Source organism: Equus asinus, chromosome 20 (genome assembly GCF_041296235.1).
Source record: "Equus asinus isolate D_3611 breed Donkey chromosome 20, EquAss-T2T_v2, whole genome shotgun sequence".
Taxonomy (NCBI): domain Eukaryota; kingdom Metazoa; phylum Chordata; class Mammalia; order Perissodactyla; family Equidae; genus Equus; species Equus asinus.
Genome location: NC_091809.1, coordinates 79,454,633 through 79,470,680, shown reverse-complemented (window position 1 = coordinate 79,470,680; position 16,048 = coordinate 79,454,633). Strand labels below are relative to the sequence as shown.

The 16,048-nt window shown below is 48.3% G+C and overlaps 1 protein-coding gene across 8 annotated transcripts in view; it reads right to left on the bottom strand.

Moving 5' to 3' along the window:
* The window catches only part of TENM4 (teneurin transmembrane protein 4), a 728,135-nt gene that overhangs the window by 213,573 nt on the left and 498,514 nt on the right, over positions 1-16,048 (bottom strand). For all 8 annotated transcript variants that reach the window (XM_070490574.1, XM_070490568.1, XM_070490572.1 and 5 more), the window contains 3 exons: positions 13,539-13,794; positions 3,473-3,571; positions 1,990-2,225 (listed from right to left, as the gene is read on the bottom strand). In XM_070490574.1, the coding sequence (XP_070346675.1) occupies positions 1,990-2,225; positions 3,473-3,571; positions 13,539-13,794 (591 nt within the window). The remainder of the gene's footprint in view (positions 1-1,989; positions 2,226-3,472; positions 3,572-13,538; positions 13,795-16,048) is intronic.

The following is a 16,048-nucleotide window of genomic DNA, read 5'->3' as shown; positions in this document are numbered from 1 at the left end:
AATAGTATAAACCTTAAGACTTCAATGCAAAACAAGTTGACCTCTATATGCAGCAAACTACCTGACTCTTGACGAACAGTGAACACTGTTTGTTCAAAAGTCTACTCATTTACGAAACACAATAATGTCAGTCAAAAGCAAGAACTGTGTTACTGGTTGGTGGGGACACAGTATTGGTGATGTCAGGAAGAAACTCCATGGCAGGTGACAGCGCTTGGAACCCCACAACGGTCACCTGTAACCCAATCTACATCAATCATGTACCTCTCACAGAGCCTGGGTGGGTGCTGACCTCTCCCAGTTTGGCTGTTCCTTTTACCCAATGACCCAAAGCAAGGATGGCAAATACCTGGTGTGTCATCAATATTCTCCACTCCTGTGACCACGACAGACATCACTAATCAATCACAGAGACTCTTTTCCATTAAGTGTGAATATAGCCTCGGGATCCTTTTCAACACAGCTTTCTAGGCAGCAACAACTAATCAATACTAATCAGACAGAAGAAGAGAAGAAACATGTATACCAACCTGGGCTTGGAGCCATGAAATTCTCTAAGCCAGTCTTCACAATGGGAAAGAGACTTGGCATACCAGAGGAGGCTTAGTATCGCTCGAGATATTTAAGGAGAACTCCTTGTTTGCAGGACTATCACCTTCCTGATTACTTGTTTTCATAAAATTCAAGAATGTTGAGAAGGAAGTGACCTTACAGCTTACATCACCCAACCCCCATCCATGCTTGAATCCCTTCTCCACATCCTGAACAAGTGGGGGCCCATGATCTATTAGTCATTCCTAGTGACAGCACTTACTACCTCTCAAGACAGCCCTTTTTTCATCCACAGTGACTTTGCTTGTTACAAGTCCATTTTCACAATGGACAGCACTCTGTCTTCCTTTGGCCTCTGCCAGTTAGTTTTGTTTCTATTTCTTAGGCTTATACTGAAAAAGTCCCCTTTGCTTACAGAATTTTCTCAGAATTCCTTAGCATGGATTCAAGGCCCTCCCAAACTGGCCTGACCTGCCTTACATCTTAGAATGTTAGAATCTGAAGGTCGGAAAGGATGGAGAGTTAAGCGAACCCCGATGGATGCCTTTACTGATAGGCTGATTTACATAGAGGCAGCAGACTCTACACAACGCCTGCAGATCTCTTCCGATTAACATCTTCCCCGGGAGAAGACCAAAGAGAGGGGTCGGTCCAAAGCAGGAAGCCAGACTGTGTTGGAAACATATCAAAGGCGGCACATCCTACGGTAGCAAGGCAAGGCTAGGTGGAGCTTCTTACCCACAGTGGTGCCCCAGGGTCAGGTAGGAAGGCCAGTCAGTGCTGCTTGGAGCCTCTGTGCCTCCCTCAGGCAGCTCTAACTGCTCACTGGGACCTGCCGCTCCTCAGTTGGGATTTCCTCGGGTTCCTGACCACGGTTTAACTCTGGACCTTAGCTCCCACAGTACCCACAGATCGCCTTGCCAGACCCTCTCCTGCAGACCTGCTTTCCTGGCTTGAGGTCAGCACAGGTCAATCTTGGGCAGTTTCCCTTCACTCCAGGACACCCCACATCCTGCCTGTTCCTCACTTCAGCTACATTCACGGTGCCAGCAGGAGAGCAGCAGCTGGTCTGCTGTCCAGCCTCTCAACTTATTTCATTTGTAGTGACTCCAATCTATGACACTCATGTCATAGATGACCACCTCACATGCCAGTCTTAGCCAGTGCTTATGCCTAATGCCAGGCATCCAACACATGAAAGGGCAGACGCTATGCTTCCTTCTTCATATATGTGCAGAGAGGAGGTGAAGAGGGCCCCGAAGGGCAGACCTGGACGTTCGGGGGTGTAGGCCAGTCCAGCGCTCCAGGGCTGCCTGGCTCACCCTGTATGCTTTGACTGCCATGCTAGCAAGGTGCTTCAGTGCCCACAGGTGTCTTGGTCACTGCCCTCTGGGCCAAAGGGGAGCTAAGGGAAGCTAGAGTGAGGGAGGTGCTTACCCACAAAGTATGCCAGCAGGATGACCAGCGTAACAGAGATGACGATGGCGCTCAGGGCCGCGCACTTCCAGTTACAGTACTTGGAGGGCTTCTTGAGGTTGAACGCCGGCCGGGCGAAGGTGCTGCGGGGCAGGGGCCGAGGCGGAGGTGAGTACACTGTGCTGGATGTCAGAGGGTACCCTGGTGATGTGGTGCAGAAGAGCGGGGAGGTACCTCCCGGCTTGAAGAGGAAGTGCCTGTGGATGGAGAGAAGCCAGAGGGCATCAGGGTTTGCCAACTCACTAGGAACCCAGGTCAACCTGGAGGACAGAGGCAGCAGTAGAAGAAGCATGCAGAGGCGCCTGGAGAGAGAATCACCACAGAGGACAGGAGGGACTGAGAAAAGGAGAACCACGTATCAGACTACAAAACAGGCCACATGAACACACGTTTCCACGGAACATGGATAGGACAGCCCTACCCACAGGAAAAGCACCCAAGCCAAGGCAGAAGGTGTTACCGACTCGACAGAAGGCTGGGTGCTGAGATCCTTTTCCTGGGACAGGATGGGGCTGGGTGCTATTCCTTGGGTAATAAACTAGCTCTTCTCTAAAATTTGCAGTAACTTGGAAAACGTCTAAAATCCTGTTCTGTCCCCTGGAGATAATGGAGCCTAAAGTTTTTCTTCTCCCTCCAGTACCTACTTTGCCAGTGTACCTTGGTGGAGGAATGGAATACCATTCTTTTTAAAGAGGGTTTTGGAGGGGGGGTGGGAACCAAGAAAGCACCACTAAGTTCTGCCATGGTCAGAAGTCCCTTAGTGGCTGTTATGCAGCCAATGGCCACAAATGCCGTTGAAGCACTCTGCTCCGAAGCCAGACTGCTGCCTTCCAAGGCCCTGGTGAAAGCTGTGCAGGAGGACAGATGGGCAACTGCATCCTACAGCCTAGCTACAGTCATGAGGGCAGCGTGGCACGGTCAAAGCACATGGTTGTGGCCGAACTAGGTGTCAGAAAATCTTCCATAGCTTGGCTTTAACCATGGCCATGAGAGAACCTGTACACAGCCTGGGAAATGGGGGACGCTGGTTGCACTGCATCCCCCAAAGTCTTAGGTTAAAGGGTAAGTCTAAGTGTAATCTTGTATCCCACTGGGGCACAAGATGCCTCAGGCCACAGAGTACATACTCAGGGCCAAAATACATACAATTCAGGGACTGTACCATAGAAAAACTGCTACATGAGATGGCTTTCAGAATGGCAAAGGCAGCCAATGAGATGCTGGGAACTGCATATTAACAAGACTGCTGTTAATATGCTGGGGGACAAGGTATTCCAATGATAAAGTCTTGCGAGTTGAACATGGACTTGGAAATGGGCATGCAACATCCCCTGGGAGATCCTCCTGCGGGAGATCCCAGGGAAAGGTCTCAGGGTCTGCATGCAAGTGCAAGAACTGCGGGGAGAGCACGCACAGAGGGGAGGAGCATGGGGATGTCACCTACCCGTCACTGTAAGCCCCATCATGGCGGGAGGCGCTGAGAATGTCCATCTCAATGAGGTTGTCCTGCAATGTCCCTAGGAATGGCTGCTTGCCTAGGTTTCTACGCACACATGGAGACATGAATGAAGCAATGAGTCATGCATCGATGCAGGGGGACAGTAGAGAAACACACAAAGTGGCTGTCTGGTGCAGCTGTGAATGAGACCAGTGGGACACAGTTTCCAGGTGATGGATCTGTGTGCAAGCCACACGTGAAGGGGTCTGCCTGGCACAGAGCATCCAGGGGGAGCATTTTCTATACAAACCTGAATGTCTGACAGTTGTGTGCATCAAATCATAGCTCTCACTGATGAGGACTGGTTATGTGTCAGGCACTGAGCTAGGTGAGTTACATCCATTTATCTCAAATCTTCAAAATAGGCTATGTGAGGAAGGCAGAGTTATCTCCATTTTACGGATGAGGAAACTAAGATGTGGAGAGGTAACAGGACTTGCCAAGGTCACCAGCCAGCAAGGTTCAAAGCAGGACTTTGAGCTCAGGTTGATGTGGTTCTAAAGCCTGAGCTTTTTCTCCTACTCGATGCTGCCTACATCAGCTTAAACAATAGCTGGAGACACTCATTTTGCGAGTCCAAAAGAAAAAAGCCAGATAAGCATTTGGGGCCATTTTCTTTCTAGGCAATGGTTCTCAAACTTAAGTAAGCACCAGAATCTTCTGGAGAGCTGTGCATTGCTGAGGCCCACCCCCAGAGATCTTGAGTCAGTACATGAGCGTGGGCCCTGAGAATCTGCATTTCTCACAAGCCTCCAGGTTGATGCTGATGATATCTGGGCTGTCACAGTCCTTTAGCAGAGCAGGGGCCTGGGTGATGACTGATTGGTGAGAATGGTCCCCTATAGAAGAAGCGGGGGGAGGGGTGGCTCTTTTGTCCCCCTAACTGCCCTGAGGGCAGCATAGCATTTTGCAACTTTACCTATTCTAAGCCATAATGAAGATAGACATGCTTGCTTTTTTTTTGGTCTCAACCACACCTGCTAAGTGGCATCAATCACACTCAAGTGCCCTGCATCCTGTTTTCTGGTATTTTTGGGACTGTTGCCATCTCACTTGAAAACGCTGTAGTGAATGGTTTCTAACAAGCCAGTGGTGGCTTCAGCCTGTTGTGGGCACCTGAGGGAAGGAATCACTGCACAAAGGTAACTTTTTGGTCCAGCCCTGCCAGGACCTTTCTTCTGACTTTGACCAGGTTTTAAGAACCAGAAAACCCAAATTCAAGTCCCTTTTCTGCCACTTCATTGCTGTGTTACTTTGGGTAAAAACCTTAACCTCTCCTAATCTTACTTCCTTCATCTGTAAGATGGGGATAACAATACTAAGCTCACAAGGTTGTTACAGGACAGAGATAACATTGGAAGAGTTTTTAAGGGCTAAATAAGTATTACAGAGGAACTAATGGTAAATATAATAGCAGTTCTCTACCCTGCATCTCCCATACACTATTCACTGCTCTAGAACTCGGCAACTAGTACCCAAAGTCGATCTTATTCCTCACAACAACCCTACAAAGTCCGTACTACCATCTTTGTTTCGTAGCAAGCAAGGCCCAGAGAAGTAACTTTTCTAAGGTCCTATCATAGAGTAAGCAGGCGGCAGAGCTGGAATAGAATTTGGGTTTGTCTGAGCCCAGAGCTCAGGCCCTCTCTGCTCAAAACCCTGAGTCACTGCCCAGTCTGTGGTTTTGCCCCTTGGCCAGCCTCACAGACCAAAATGAGGAGGGGCTGTAAGGACCATCTCAAGGTGCCATTGTGTTAACATTCCCAGGGGCAGTGAGAGCACAAGGCAACACTGTTTTGCAGCCGGGACCACTGAGCACTGCTGTGGTGGTGGGGACCTCCCCTTCAAGAGAATCCTGAAGGTGTCTGGGTTCAGTTGCCTGGGCAGCAGGCTGCTTTGCTCCCACAGTGCCTGCGAGGAACCGCAGGGGTGTGGGAGTCACTCAGAGCGGCCTCATTTCTGCCTGCAGGCAGGTGGCCTCGGGGCACAGCAGGAGGCACACAGGCCCTGGGGTCAGACAGGTCCCAGCTCCAACAATCACCAGCCTCGGGCAGAAGAGTCAACTCTCTGAGCATTCATAAAATGGGATGCTGATTCTCCTTAGAGAACCTAAAGTATAATTGGGATCATGCCTCTTCTCTGCTCTCAGTCCTCCAATGGCTTCACAAGAACAAACCACAGTCCCTACCAGGGCCACAAGATCTTACAAGATCCGGGCCCCTGCTACCTCTCCAACCTCATTTGCTGTGCTATGCATACACTGGCTTCCTTGCTGTTTCTCCAACAAGCTAAGCCTTTGCTCTCATTTGCCTAAATCACCTTCCCCCAAACATCTACATCTTCCCTCCCTTCTCACCCTGAGTACAAGAGCTCCCAGCCTACTCTTCCCAATCACCTGGCCCTGTGCATTGCTTTAGTTTCCTCGCGGGACTAGACACACACACACACACACAACGTGTATATATATATCTGCTTATTGTCTTTATTTCCTAATGCAATTTAAGTTCCACGAGGGCAGAGATCTTATTAGCCTTATTCACTGCCCATGTGCCCAGATTCTAGCAGAATGCCTGCTACACGGCAGCAGGCACTCAGTAAATATTTGCGGACTCCTGTGAATGGTGGGGCATACAAAGGGAAGCGTGCCTGGCATCCTGCAGGCACACGGTTGGGGTTTAATTGAGGGTAGCACAGGTGGTGTTTTATTATTATTTCCTCCATTCTCTGCCTTCCAGGAGGGAATGTTCAGCCTTTCGACAGTCCATATGGCCCAGCCTGAGGCCCTCACTGCGCCTGCCCAGAGAGCCCAGGGCAAAGCTCTCCCTGCCCCGCGGGGCCTGAGGCCGGCTGCAGGGCCGGCTCCGAGAACATCCAGGCTCTGGTCTGCATCACTAGGCTAGGACTGTGCTCTCAGAGAATCAAACCTGTACCTTAAAACCCATCAAACAAAGAAACAGACTCAGAGGAAAAGGACAAAGGATTAAGATCAAAATGTTAACAGTGGGGATTTTCCGGTGTCTGGGTCAAGAGCGATTTTTATTTTTGCCTTTATAATTTAAAAAGAAACAGTTATTTAAAGAGAGAGAGAACAGATAATTATCTCCTAAAAATACAGATCTATTAGGACAAGGGAAGAGGCAATGCAGCAGAAGAAAGCGTTTCTAGAGTGATAGGGTATAAGATTTTCTGGAAGATCTTCCACTCTCATTTAACTCAGATATTAACCATTCAGATCACTCGGGAATTTGGGGGGACACGAGCCTTTGCTGAAAATGCAGCCTGTTCAGAATGCTACCACTGCCTTGAAATAACCTTACTCTGTACTTTAAAACTTAGTTCTGGGTCAAGTTATTAGGCCTCATTTGACTGATGAGAAAACGGAGGCCCAGAGAGACATGTGTCTTGCTCCCATAGACACAGCAAGTCAGCAGCAAAGCTGAAACTAAAGCCCAGTGTCCTGATTCCCAGCTCAAGGTTTCCCCGTAAATTTCCTATCTACTCCCAACCCCCAGCACTCTGGGTTTCTGGTTCTTGTGAAAAATAAACGTTTTAAGGACTTCCTGATGGGGATCCTAAGCTGCTGAGCTCCCTCTGGGTCACAGTCTTGTGTGGTCCAGCTCACTGCTGCTGAGAGCTCAGGTATGGACACCAGGGTCATCGCCCATTGGGGGGTGTTGTTAACTCATTTTACAGTTATGGAAACTGAGGCCCAGATAGGTTAAGTGACTGCTCAAGGTCATGCAACAATGAAAAGGTAGAGACAGGACTCAAACCCAGATCTCTCTGACCTCATAGCCCCAAGTGGCCTCTAAGGACAGAGTTACTGAGTGAGAGGGAACTGCAGCCAAGTGCTGTGTGGCTCTTAAAGCTTTTCTCAGGGTTGGGAGGGGATGGGCTCCCCTTAAAGCCTGACAGGAGAGTCCCTGAGCTGCCTGAGACAGGGGCTTCCAGGGCCATCTTAGACTTGGGGCAGGCTGAGCTTGCCTCCCAAGGGCATAACAAATGGCTTTGGAGAAGGAAGTGGCCAGTAGTTCTCCGAGCTGCTCTGTTCAATAGCCCATCTTCTCACAATGAGCCCAGTGTCTTGGACTGTGTCTCCGTCCACAAAGTCCTGGGACAGCCACCCAGTAGGGTAGGACAGGCAGGGCTCACACTCCACACTAGGTAGCTGAGATCAACAAGGGATTCAGGGTATCAGAGACTCAGCCAAGACCACACTTATGGTTAGTAATGGAGCTGGCCTTTGAGCAAACGGATGAACAGAGAAGGGAAAATGCACCAGGTTTTCTAGGCCACAGTGATCCTTCTAAAAGGCCAATCCTATAATGTCATTCTCCTACTTAAAAAATGTTGATAGCTACTCATTCTCTGCCCCTCATTCTACCAGCCCCAGCCCCCATGCCCACAGGGAAAAGTGCAACCTCCTGTTCATGTAACTCAAGGCCCTTCATTACTGATCCCCATTTACTGTCATCTCCATGATGCCCCTGTGCTCCCACTTTACCCACCAACTCTTAGCCATCTCTCCAAAATGACAAGCTCTCTCCTGGCTCTGTGCCTTTGCACAACTGTCCCTCATCTCAGAATTTCTTTCTCCCCTGCAAATTCCTACCAATGCATGTGCTGAGAAGCCACCTTTAGTAATCAGGAAGGCGGCATCAGACAGTGGTTAGGGGCCAGCTGGCCTGGGCATAGGATCCTGGCCCTGCTACTTACAGGCTGTGGTTCCTTAGGCAAGTTACTTAAGTTTTCTGTGCTTCAGATTCTTCACCTCTAAGTGGGGATGATAGTAAGACTACCTAGCTGTGCGGAAAAGAGTTAAGGAGCACTGCTGACTGCTCTTCTTTGAAAGACACCTGGGCTGGTGTCTGGGAACTTGGGTTTCAGGAGGGTTCCCACCATTAACCGATAAGAGAGGCTAACTCACTGTGCCTAAACTATTTGTACAAACCATATGGTTTATGCTGAACACCTGCTTTCCTTCTGGGAGTCTGGAATTTGGGAACTTGCCAGGCAGGGGGTGTCTATGTAACCAGCCCCCAGTAAAAACCCTGGGCATGCTGTCTCTAATGAGCTTCCCTGGTTGGCAGCTCATTCAAGTCCCCCCATAAGGGCTCTATGCGTGTTATGACTGTTACTTGATGCCCCTCTCTGCTCAGAGTACTCCCCTAGTCAAAGCCAGAATGCCCTGTCTTCATTAATTCATTTACGGATCTGCCTCCCTTACGAGACCAGGAGTTTCTTATATGGCAGTGGTTGTGTCTTAGGCACATTTGTGACTGAATCATCAAATGACAGGGACATCTGTCCACCCACCTCCCTGCAATGCTCAGGGGTTGGCCCAGCCCACCAGAAGATACTGTGTGTCGTTCTGGCAACCACACCAGGGCTGGGCTGGAGACCACCAGGATGGTCTCCCATCTCTGAGGGTGGGCAGGGTTTTTCCCCAAATTGTGCATGACCATAAAATGGACCCCAGGCTCCCAAACCAGATCAGACGAGCTAGAGCCAAGGTCTGGCAGCCTTCTGCTCTGGCTGTGAAATCAAGTAAGTGTCTGATGCTGCAGAGTCTGAAACAAGTGGATCAGGGTTTGGGGTACCTGAATGCATGGATCCCATCAGAATGGACCACAGATGCACCATGAGACTTAAAGGAACATCTTACCTGAGCTGGAGGGAGTGCAGGTAGGCCAGTTTCCTCCCTAGGGGACTTGGTTACCCTTGTGGAGCGTCTAAAGGCACAGAGGGTACAGAGAAAGGAGCAGGTTAACTGATCCTCTCTCTCCTTCGTCCTTCTGCTAGCCTTTCTTTTCCTGCCAGTATGCATTCTAACTCACTCCTGGTCATTCTACCAGCTGTTACGGTATTTGCTCAGCTATTTATTCAGACTCTCCACACAGACTCAGTGGGACAATTAGGGAAGGGCCTGTGACTATTTCTCTGGCATCAGGAGGCTCCCTCATTCTGGTGAGGCTTGGCAAAAGCTGTTGAGGACAACGATCTCAGATAGGCCCTGTCTCCCGAGCTTCTCCGTCTTTGCTCAGCTGTGCCTCCGTCAGGCCCTCCCTTCCTCCCCAGCTCTACCTAGGGACTCCTGCTTGCTCTTCAGCTCTCAGTTGCCCAGCACCAGGTCCACTGGGAAGTCTTCCTTTTAACCCAGCTAGACTTGGTTAAGTATATTTATTCATTCATTTGTTCCAAAATTCATCCGTTTCACCTGTGTGCTAAGATTTATCAAGCACCCACCAGGTGGCAAGTCCACAAGTTGTGTTGTGTGCTGGGGATCCCGAGGCAATGAAAACACACATTCCCTATGCTTACCTCCAGCATAGCACTTATCCTACTGCAAGGGTCTGCTCTCTTAAATGTCTTAGCTGCTAGGCACACAGTAGGCATTCAGTGAATATTTACTGAACAACAAGTACTACATATTAAGCAGTGGAGCACTTTTGTGTGCTAAGATGTCTTCAACATTATTTTATGTAATTGCTGTAACAGCCTTATGAGGCAGTGTGGCGGATTAAAGGTAGCTGAGCACTCTTGGCAGTTTTCCCTTTGAGAAGTGGAGTCTGTTGTCCCTCCCCTTGAAGGTGGCTGGCCAACAGAACATGATGGAAGTGATGCTATGCCAGTTCCAAGTCAACCCTTTAGGAGGATCAACAGCTCCTGTCTCGGTGCCATGGAGCCTGAGCCGCTGAGTGTGAAGCACAGCTTCCCACTGGGAAGACCGTGCGGAGAGGCCCTGAGACCACATCAGAGGGAGAGGGATCCCACTGAGCCCAGCTTTCCAGTTATCTCCTCCAGGGTGTAGGGCATGTGAGTGAAGCCATCTTGGAGCCTCAGACTCACCCAGCTGACAGCTAAATACCACTGATTGACCCCAGTCAACAGCACGTGGAGCAGAATAAAAGTCTAGCTGAGCTCTTCCTGAACTCCTGACTCACACTGTGAAGAATAACCAATTGTTGTTTTTTTAAGTCACTAAGTTTGGGAGTAGTTTATGCTGCAACAGATAATCAGAGAGGGAAATTACTAATATTTTCTTCCTTTTAGAGATGAAGAAATTTAAGGTCTAGGTTCACAGCTAGGGAGCAGTGGGTGGGGGTTTGGGCATGAAGTGGATCTGACCCTAACATCTGTGCTTTGAACAACTCACCACAGTGGATGGACCATCACTTATGTCCTCAAAAAATGAGGGCCAAACTTACTTCTCCAAAGTAGAGAAGAGGCACAACCTACCATTTCCTCTCAACTCCTTTGGTGAGTAGGGGGCTCAAAAGATATCTTTTGAATGACTTTCTTCTTCACAGCGTTGATGTCTATGAAAGCAGGAAGCAGATGTATATGAAAAAATGGCAAGTAGTTTTCATTGCATGTCTTTCAATGCCAGGCAGTGTGCTGTGTGCTTCTCATAGGATATTTCCTTTACCCGCTCCCAACCTCTTTGAGAGGCATGAATTCTTGTCCCAATTTACAGATGGGGAAATCAAGGTTCAGGGATGTCAAGGAACTTGCCCGGCTAGTAAGTGTTAAAGCCAACGTAGGAATCCAGGTCCACCTGACTCTAAAGCCCATGCTCGTCCCGCCTCACCAAGTTGGTCCAAGTTACTTGTGATTCTATCTGCCCAACTTGACACTGATCCCCCTGAAACTGCATCTTGTTGGTTCCGTACCATCAATCAGTTAAGGTCAGTATTAAGATCCAGAATTCTAACTGTGTTATCCACCGTATTAGGCACCTCTCCTAGTTTCAGGCCCTCTTTAGTTGCACAGAACTCAGGGGTCACAGAGGAAACCTACCTCAAACATTTCATCTGGATCTTCAAGAATAAGTAGGACTTTGCTAGATCAAGAAGAGAGGAGGAGAGTAGCTCAGGCAGAGAGTTGTGAAGAGCATTTGCACAGGCACAGAGGCATGAAAGGAATGAGAATTTAGGGGAAGGCTGATAAATAGACATATATGTACACATACTGAATATTAAATATATATATAATTATGTTATATATGTGTATGGATATATATAAAATGGTAAATGAGTCTAAGCCAACATGTTAACAATGGATATCATTTGGTGGTAGACATGGGCGATTATCTTCTCTTGCTTATTTCCATTTTACACCTGTTATACAGTGAACCTTTGTAGTAATAAAGTAGAAGGAAAAAAACCCAAAGTTCCATGTGGTCTGAGCAATGGATGTGGGAGGAGAGAGAGTCAGAATGGCAGGTGAGCAGTGGCTGGTGAAGAAAGAGAAGTAAGCTGGGACCACCTCCACATCTCAAACTAACCAAGAGGAAAACATCCCTGCAGCTCGTCCTCTATCTTCCTTTCCCTTGGAAAACCTGGAGAATCACCTACTTTGATCCTAAGGGAGAAAAACAAACCTCTAAGCAGAGGGAGTGGCTACCGTGTTTCATGCAGAGAATAAGAACCATCGATTATTGGCAGCTTCTTTCAGCCATGTGCAGTCATTCAATAAGCACACTGGACATAACGGAGATCTGATTAAGCTACTCTAGGTGAGATGACATAAATTATCCAACGCTGTCACCGATGAGAGCAAAGGAGACAGGTAGGGAAAAGTCATACATGATTTTAAAGGATGTCAACAGAAACATTAATTAAGAGACTGGGGGTGGGGTAGGTTGGGTTGTATCTCTGAGAAATTTGCTCTTGGGTAAATACTTCTATAGGAGTAAAATGGCATAAAAAGATGTTGATTTTCTCTCACTAGACCCCAGAAGCTCAGTGTATGAATATCCTGGTTATGAGGCAGGCAGAGTCAGATAGGTACACTTTCCATAGAGATTAATTTCACTTCCTTAAACGTAGTATGACTTTTGTCCTCTTCACAGATAAAGAACGGGAGTTTGAGAAAATAAAATCTATGTTTCCCACTACTTTAAGAAACAGGGTAGAAGATTAAGAGGTTCCACTTGTGCCAGCCTGGGACATTCCATCTTCAGTTTAGAGAAAGTGGGGAAAGTTTATGCCCCCAGAGTCAATGGTGCTTATCTCAGAGGGGCAGGATTATGGCTAAATCTAATTTTCATCTTTATATCTTTCTACATTTTCTCCAGTGAGTTTGTATGGTTTTTATAATCATAAAAAAAAATCATTTTCATTTTGGAAAAACAGTGGCCTAGCAGAGGGAAAGAGGATGGCCACAGAACTGATACTGACTGAAGTCCCTGAACTGAAGGAAGCATCTTACAAATTTGGAAGAGAGAGAGGTGGAGGGGTCCAAGCCAGGAGAGACTCGAAGAAGGTGGCTGCGGTGCAGGGAAATGGCACTGCGCACGGAGTCAGGCAACCTAGATTCAAATCTCACCTGTATACTGACTGCCTATGTGACCTGAGCTAGTCACCGACCCTCTCTGATTCTCAGCTTCTGAAACTCCCAAATGGGATACAATAATAACAGCCCTTAATAAAGTTGCGAGGATTACATCATGTCACACATTTGAAAGCCCTTGTAACCAAAAGCTGAAGTATCAATGTCAGGGATTATTAGGGTTTGGGGTATAAAGGGGATAGGCCAGCAGGAGAGAAGTGGAGGGAGAGCATCTACTGAGCACCCATCACAGGTCAGGCAGGCCCCACACCAGGCACAGGGTGACCAAATCACAGGGAAAGGCAGAGGTGTGGGCCCATATCCAACCCTGACCCAGAGCCTGCTCTCGGCCGCACACCTGTGCCAGCCACCTTCACACACACCAGCTCTCATCTGCTTTTACAACAGCCCTTTCCTGCCAGCAGCATCCCTATTGTGTAGACAAGGAAAGTGAGGCATACAGGGGTTTAGCTACTTGACCAAGGTCATCCCTTCGGTAAGTGGCAAGCTAGCCCTGGACCTCGGGCTGTTTGATTCCCAAGCTTCCAGCTTCCAGCTTCCAGGGCCAAGGCAGGTGGTGGACACACAGAAGGGCCCCACCAGAACCCTGGGGTCTCAGTTCGCCTGCCCGCCCGCCGCCCCTCGCGGCCTCAGCCTGGCCCGCCCGCCGGCCCCGCACCTGGTCTCCAGGGGGATGTTGCTGTTGAGCAGCCAGTTGTCCTGAGCGTGGGCCGGCTCCTGGGCGCCGCCGGCAGGGGGCTCTCCGGAGAGCGAGTGGTCCGTCGGGGCCGGGCTGGGGTTGCTCCTCGGCGTGAAGTTGCCCCGGTTCAGGGAGTTAATGGAGGCCGCGTGGTGCTGGTTGGGGGTGTGGGCGTGCGAGAGCGGCGGCGGCGGCGTCCGGAGCCGCGAGGGGTTCTGCAGGCCGCCTGGGTGATCTAGGGTACAAACACGCGCGCGGTCAGCGACGGCACTGCACGGGAGGGGGCGAGAGAGACGGTCAGTGGGCGCTGGCAATCGCACAGATTAAAGCCTGCTGTGCATATTTACTCAACAGGGATTATTGAGCATCTACCTAGGTGCCAGAGATACATCAACAAAAGAAACAGACAAAATCCCTGTCCCCGTGAGCGTAAATCCTAGTAAGGGAGACAATAAAAAAAGACTAGCCTCCGTTGTCACCAACTGCACATTGTTTCTTTGATACTTTTAGGGCGGTGGTTTTCAAAGTGCGGTCCAGGACCAGCAGCTTCAGCATCACCTGGAAATTTGTTAGAAATCAAAATTTTCAAGCCCTGCCACAGACTTACCGATTCACGAACCCTTGGGTGGGGCCCAGCAATCTGATTTCACTAACTCTCCAGGTGATTCTGATAGATGCTAAAATTTGAGAACCACTAATTACATATCACTGTACATAGTATATATAGTTTACAAAGATGGTGATAAATCGGAGAACACATAAAGCCAGGAAGGGGCCCATGGCCTATGTATGTGGGGACAGTGGTGACATTTTAGACAGAATGGTGAAATTTTAGACCAGCTGGCCAGTGATGGACTCAGGGAGAAGTGCGACCTTTAAGTAAAAGGCAATGAGCCATGCTGGTGTCTGGGGGAATTAAAAACCACCATTAACACTTCCTGAGCACTTACTGTGTACCAGGCACTCTTCGGAGCACTCTAAATCTGTTAATGCAGCTAATCCTCACAACCCAATAGTACAGAGCAAGTAATATTATTTTCCCCATTTTATAGATGAGGGAATTAAGATAAATATTTTATTTACTCCCTCAACTACTTAGAGCAATAGGTGTTATCATCACCAAATTTATAGATGAAAAACTTAGAGCAGGTAAGTAAAGTGCCCAATGGCACAAGGCTAAGCCGATGTTATTTACAAAGAAATAAAGTTTCTAGTGATGCCACAAATGAGGCAAGTCCTGGAGGTAACTCTTAACTACCATCCAGCTAAGCTCTGCTCACAGAAAGCCTGGGCTCTGGAAGCTGACGATATTATGCGGGGGAAGAAGTCAGGAAACTGGATTCTATTCTAGTTTCATTAACCACAGGACCATCGTTATGGACTGCATGTTTGTCTCCCCCTGAAATTCATATACTGAGGCCCTAACCTCCAATGGGATGGTTTTGGGGGGTTAATTAGGTTTAGATGAGGATGTGAGGGTGGAGTCCTCGATTCTTAGTGACCTTAGAAGAAGAGATAGGTGAGGTAGCTCGCTCTCAGTCCTCCATGTGAGGAAGTACAACAAGCTGGCTATCTGTGAACTAAGAAGAGGGCCCTTACCAGACACTGAATCTGCCGACACCTTCCTCTGGGATCTCCCAGCCTCCAGAACTGTGAGAAATAAATGTTTGCTGTTTAAGCCACCCATGCAATGGTACTTTGTTTTAGCAGCCCAACCTAAGAAATTGGTACCCAAAAGTGTGGTGATGCTGCGACAAATACCTAAAAACGTGGAAGCATCTTTGGAACTGGGGAATGGGTAGAGTCTGGAAGAGTTTTGAGGTGCATGCTAGGAAAAGCCTCTATTGCCGTGAAGGGCCTGTTAAAGGTGATTCTGGTAAGCATTCAGAAAGAAAAGTGTAGAGAAAGCTTACATCTTCTTAGAGAATACATAAATAATTATGTACAGAATGTTGGTAAAATACGAACATTAAGGGCAATTCTGATGAAGTCTCAGACAGAAATGAGGGACCTGTTACTGGGACCTGTTACTGGACAATGCAGAAAAGGTGATCCTTGTGATAAAGCGGCACAGCACTTGTGCTCCAGTGCTCTGTAGAAGGTGGAACTGGTGAGTGATGAAATTGGATATTTAGCTGAGGAGGCCTGAAAGCCAAGTGTTGAAGGAGCGGCTTGATTCTCTTGACTCTTAGAGTAAAATGCGAGGAGACAGAAATGAATTGAAGAAGGAATTGTTAAGCAAAAAGAAACCATAACTTAAAGATATGAAACATCCTCAGCCTGTCCAAATTGCAAAAAATGAGAAAGTATGTCCGGAAGAGAACACCAAGAGTGGGGCTGACTGACCATTTGATAAAAAGATTAATACGGGTGTGAACCATGGACCTAATCAGCCATCCCAGAAGGAACACTGCCAGTTTGAGCTGAAGGGGACGGAGATGGAACGCAGGACAGTTGTCAGGCTTCTTAGATACTGTAGGACAGGATGA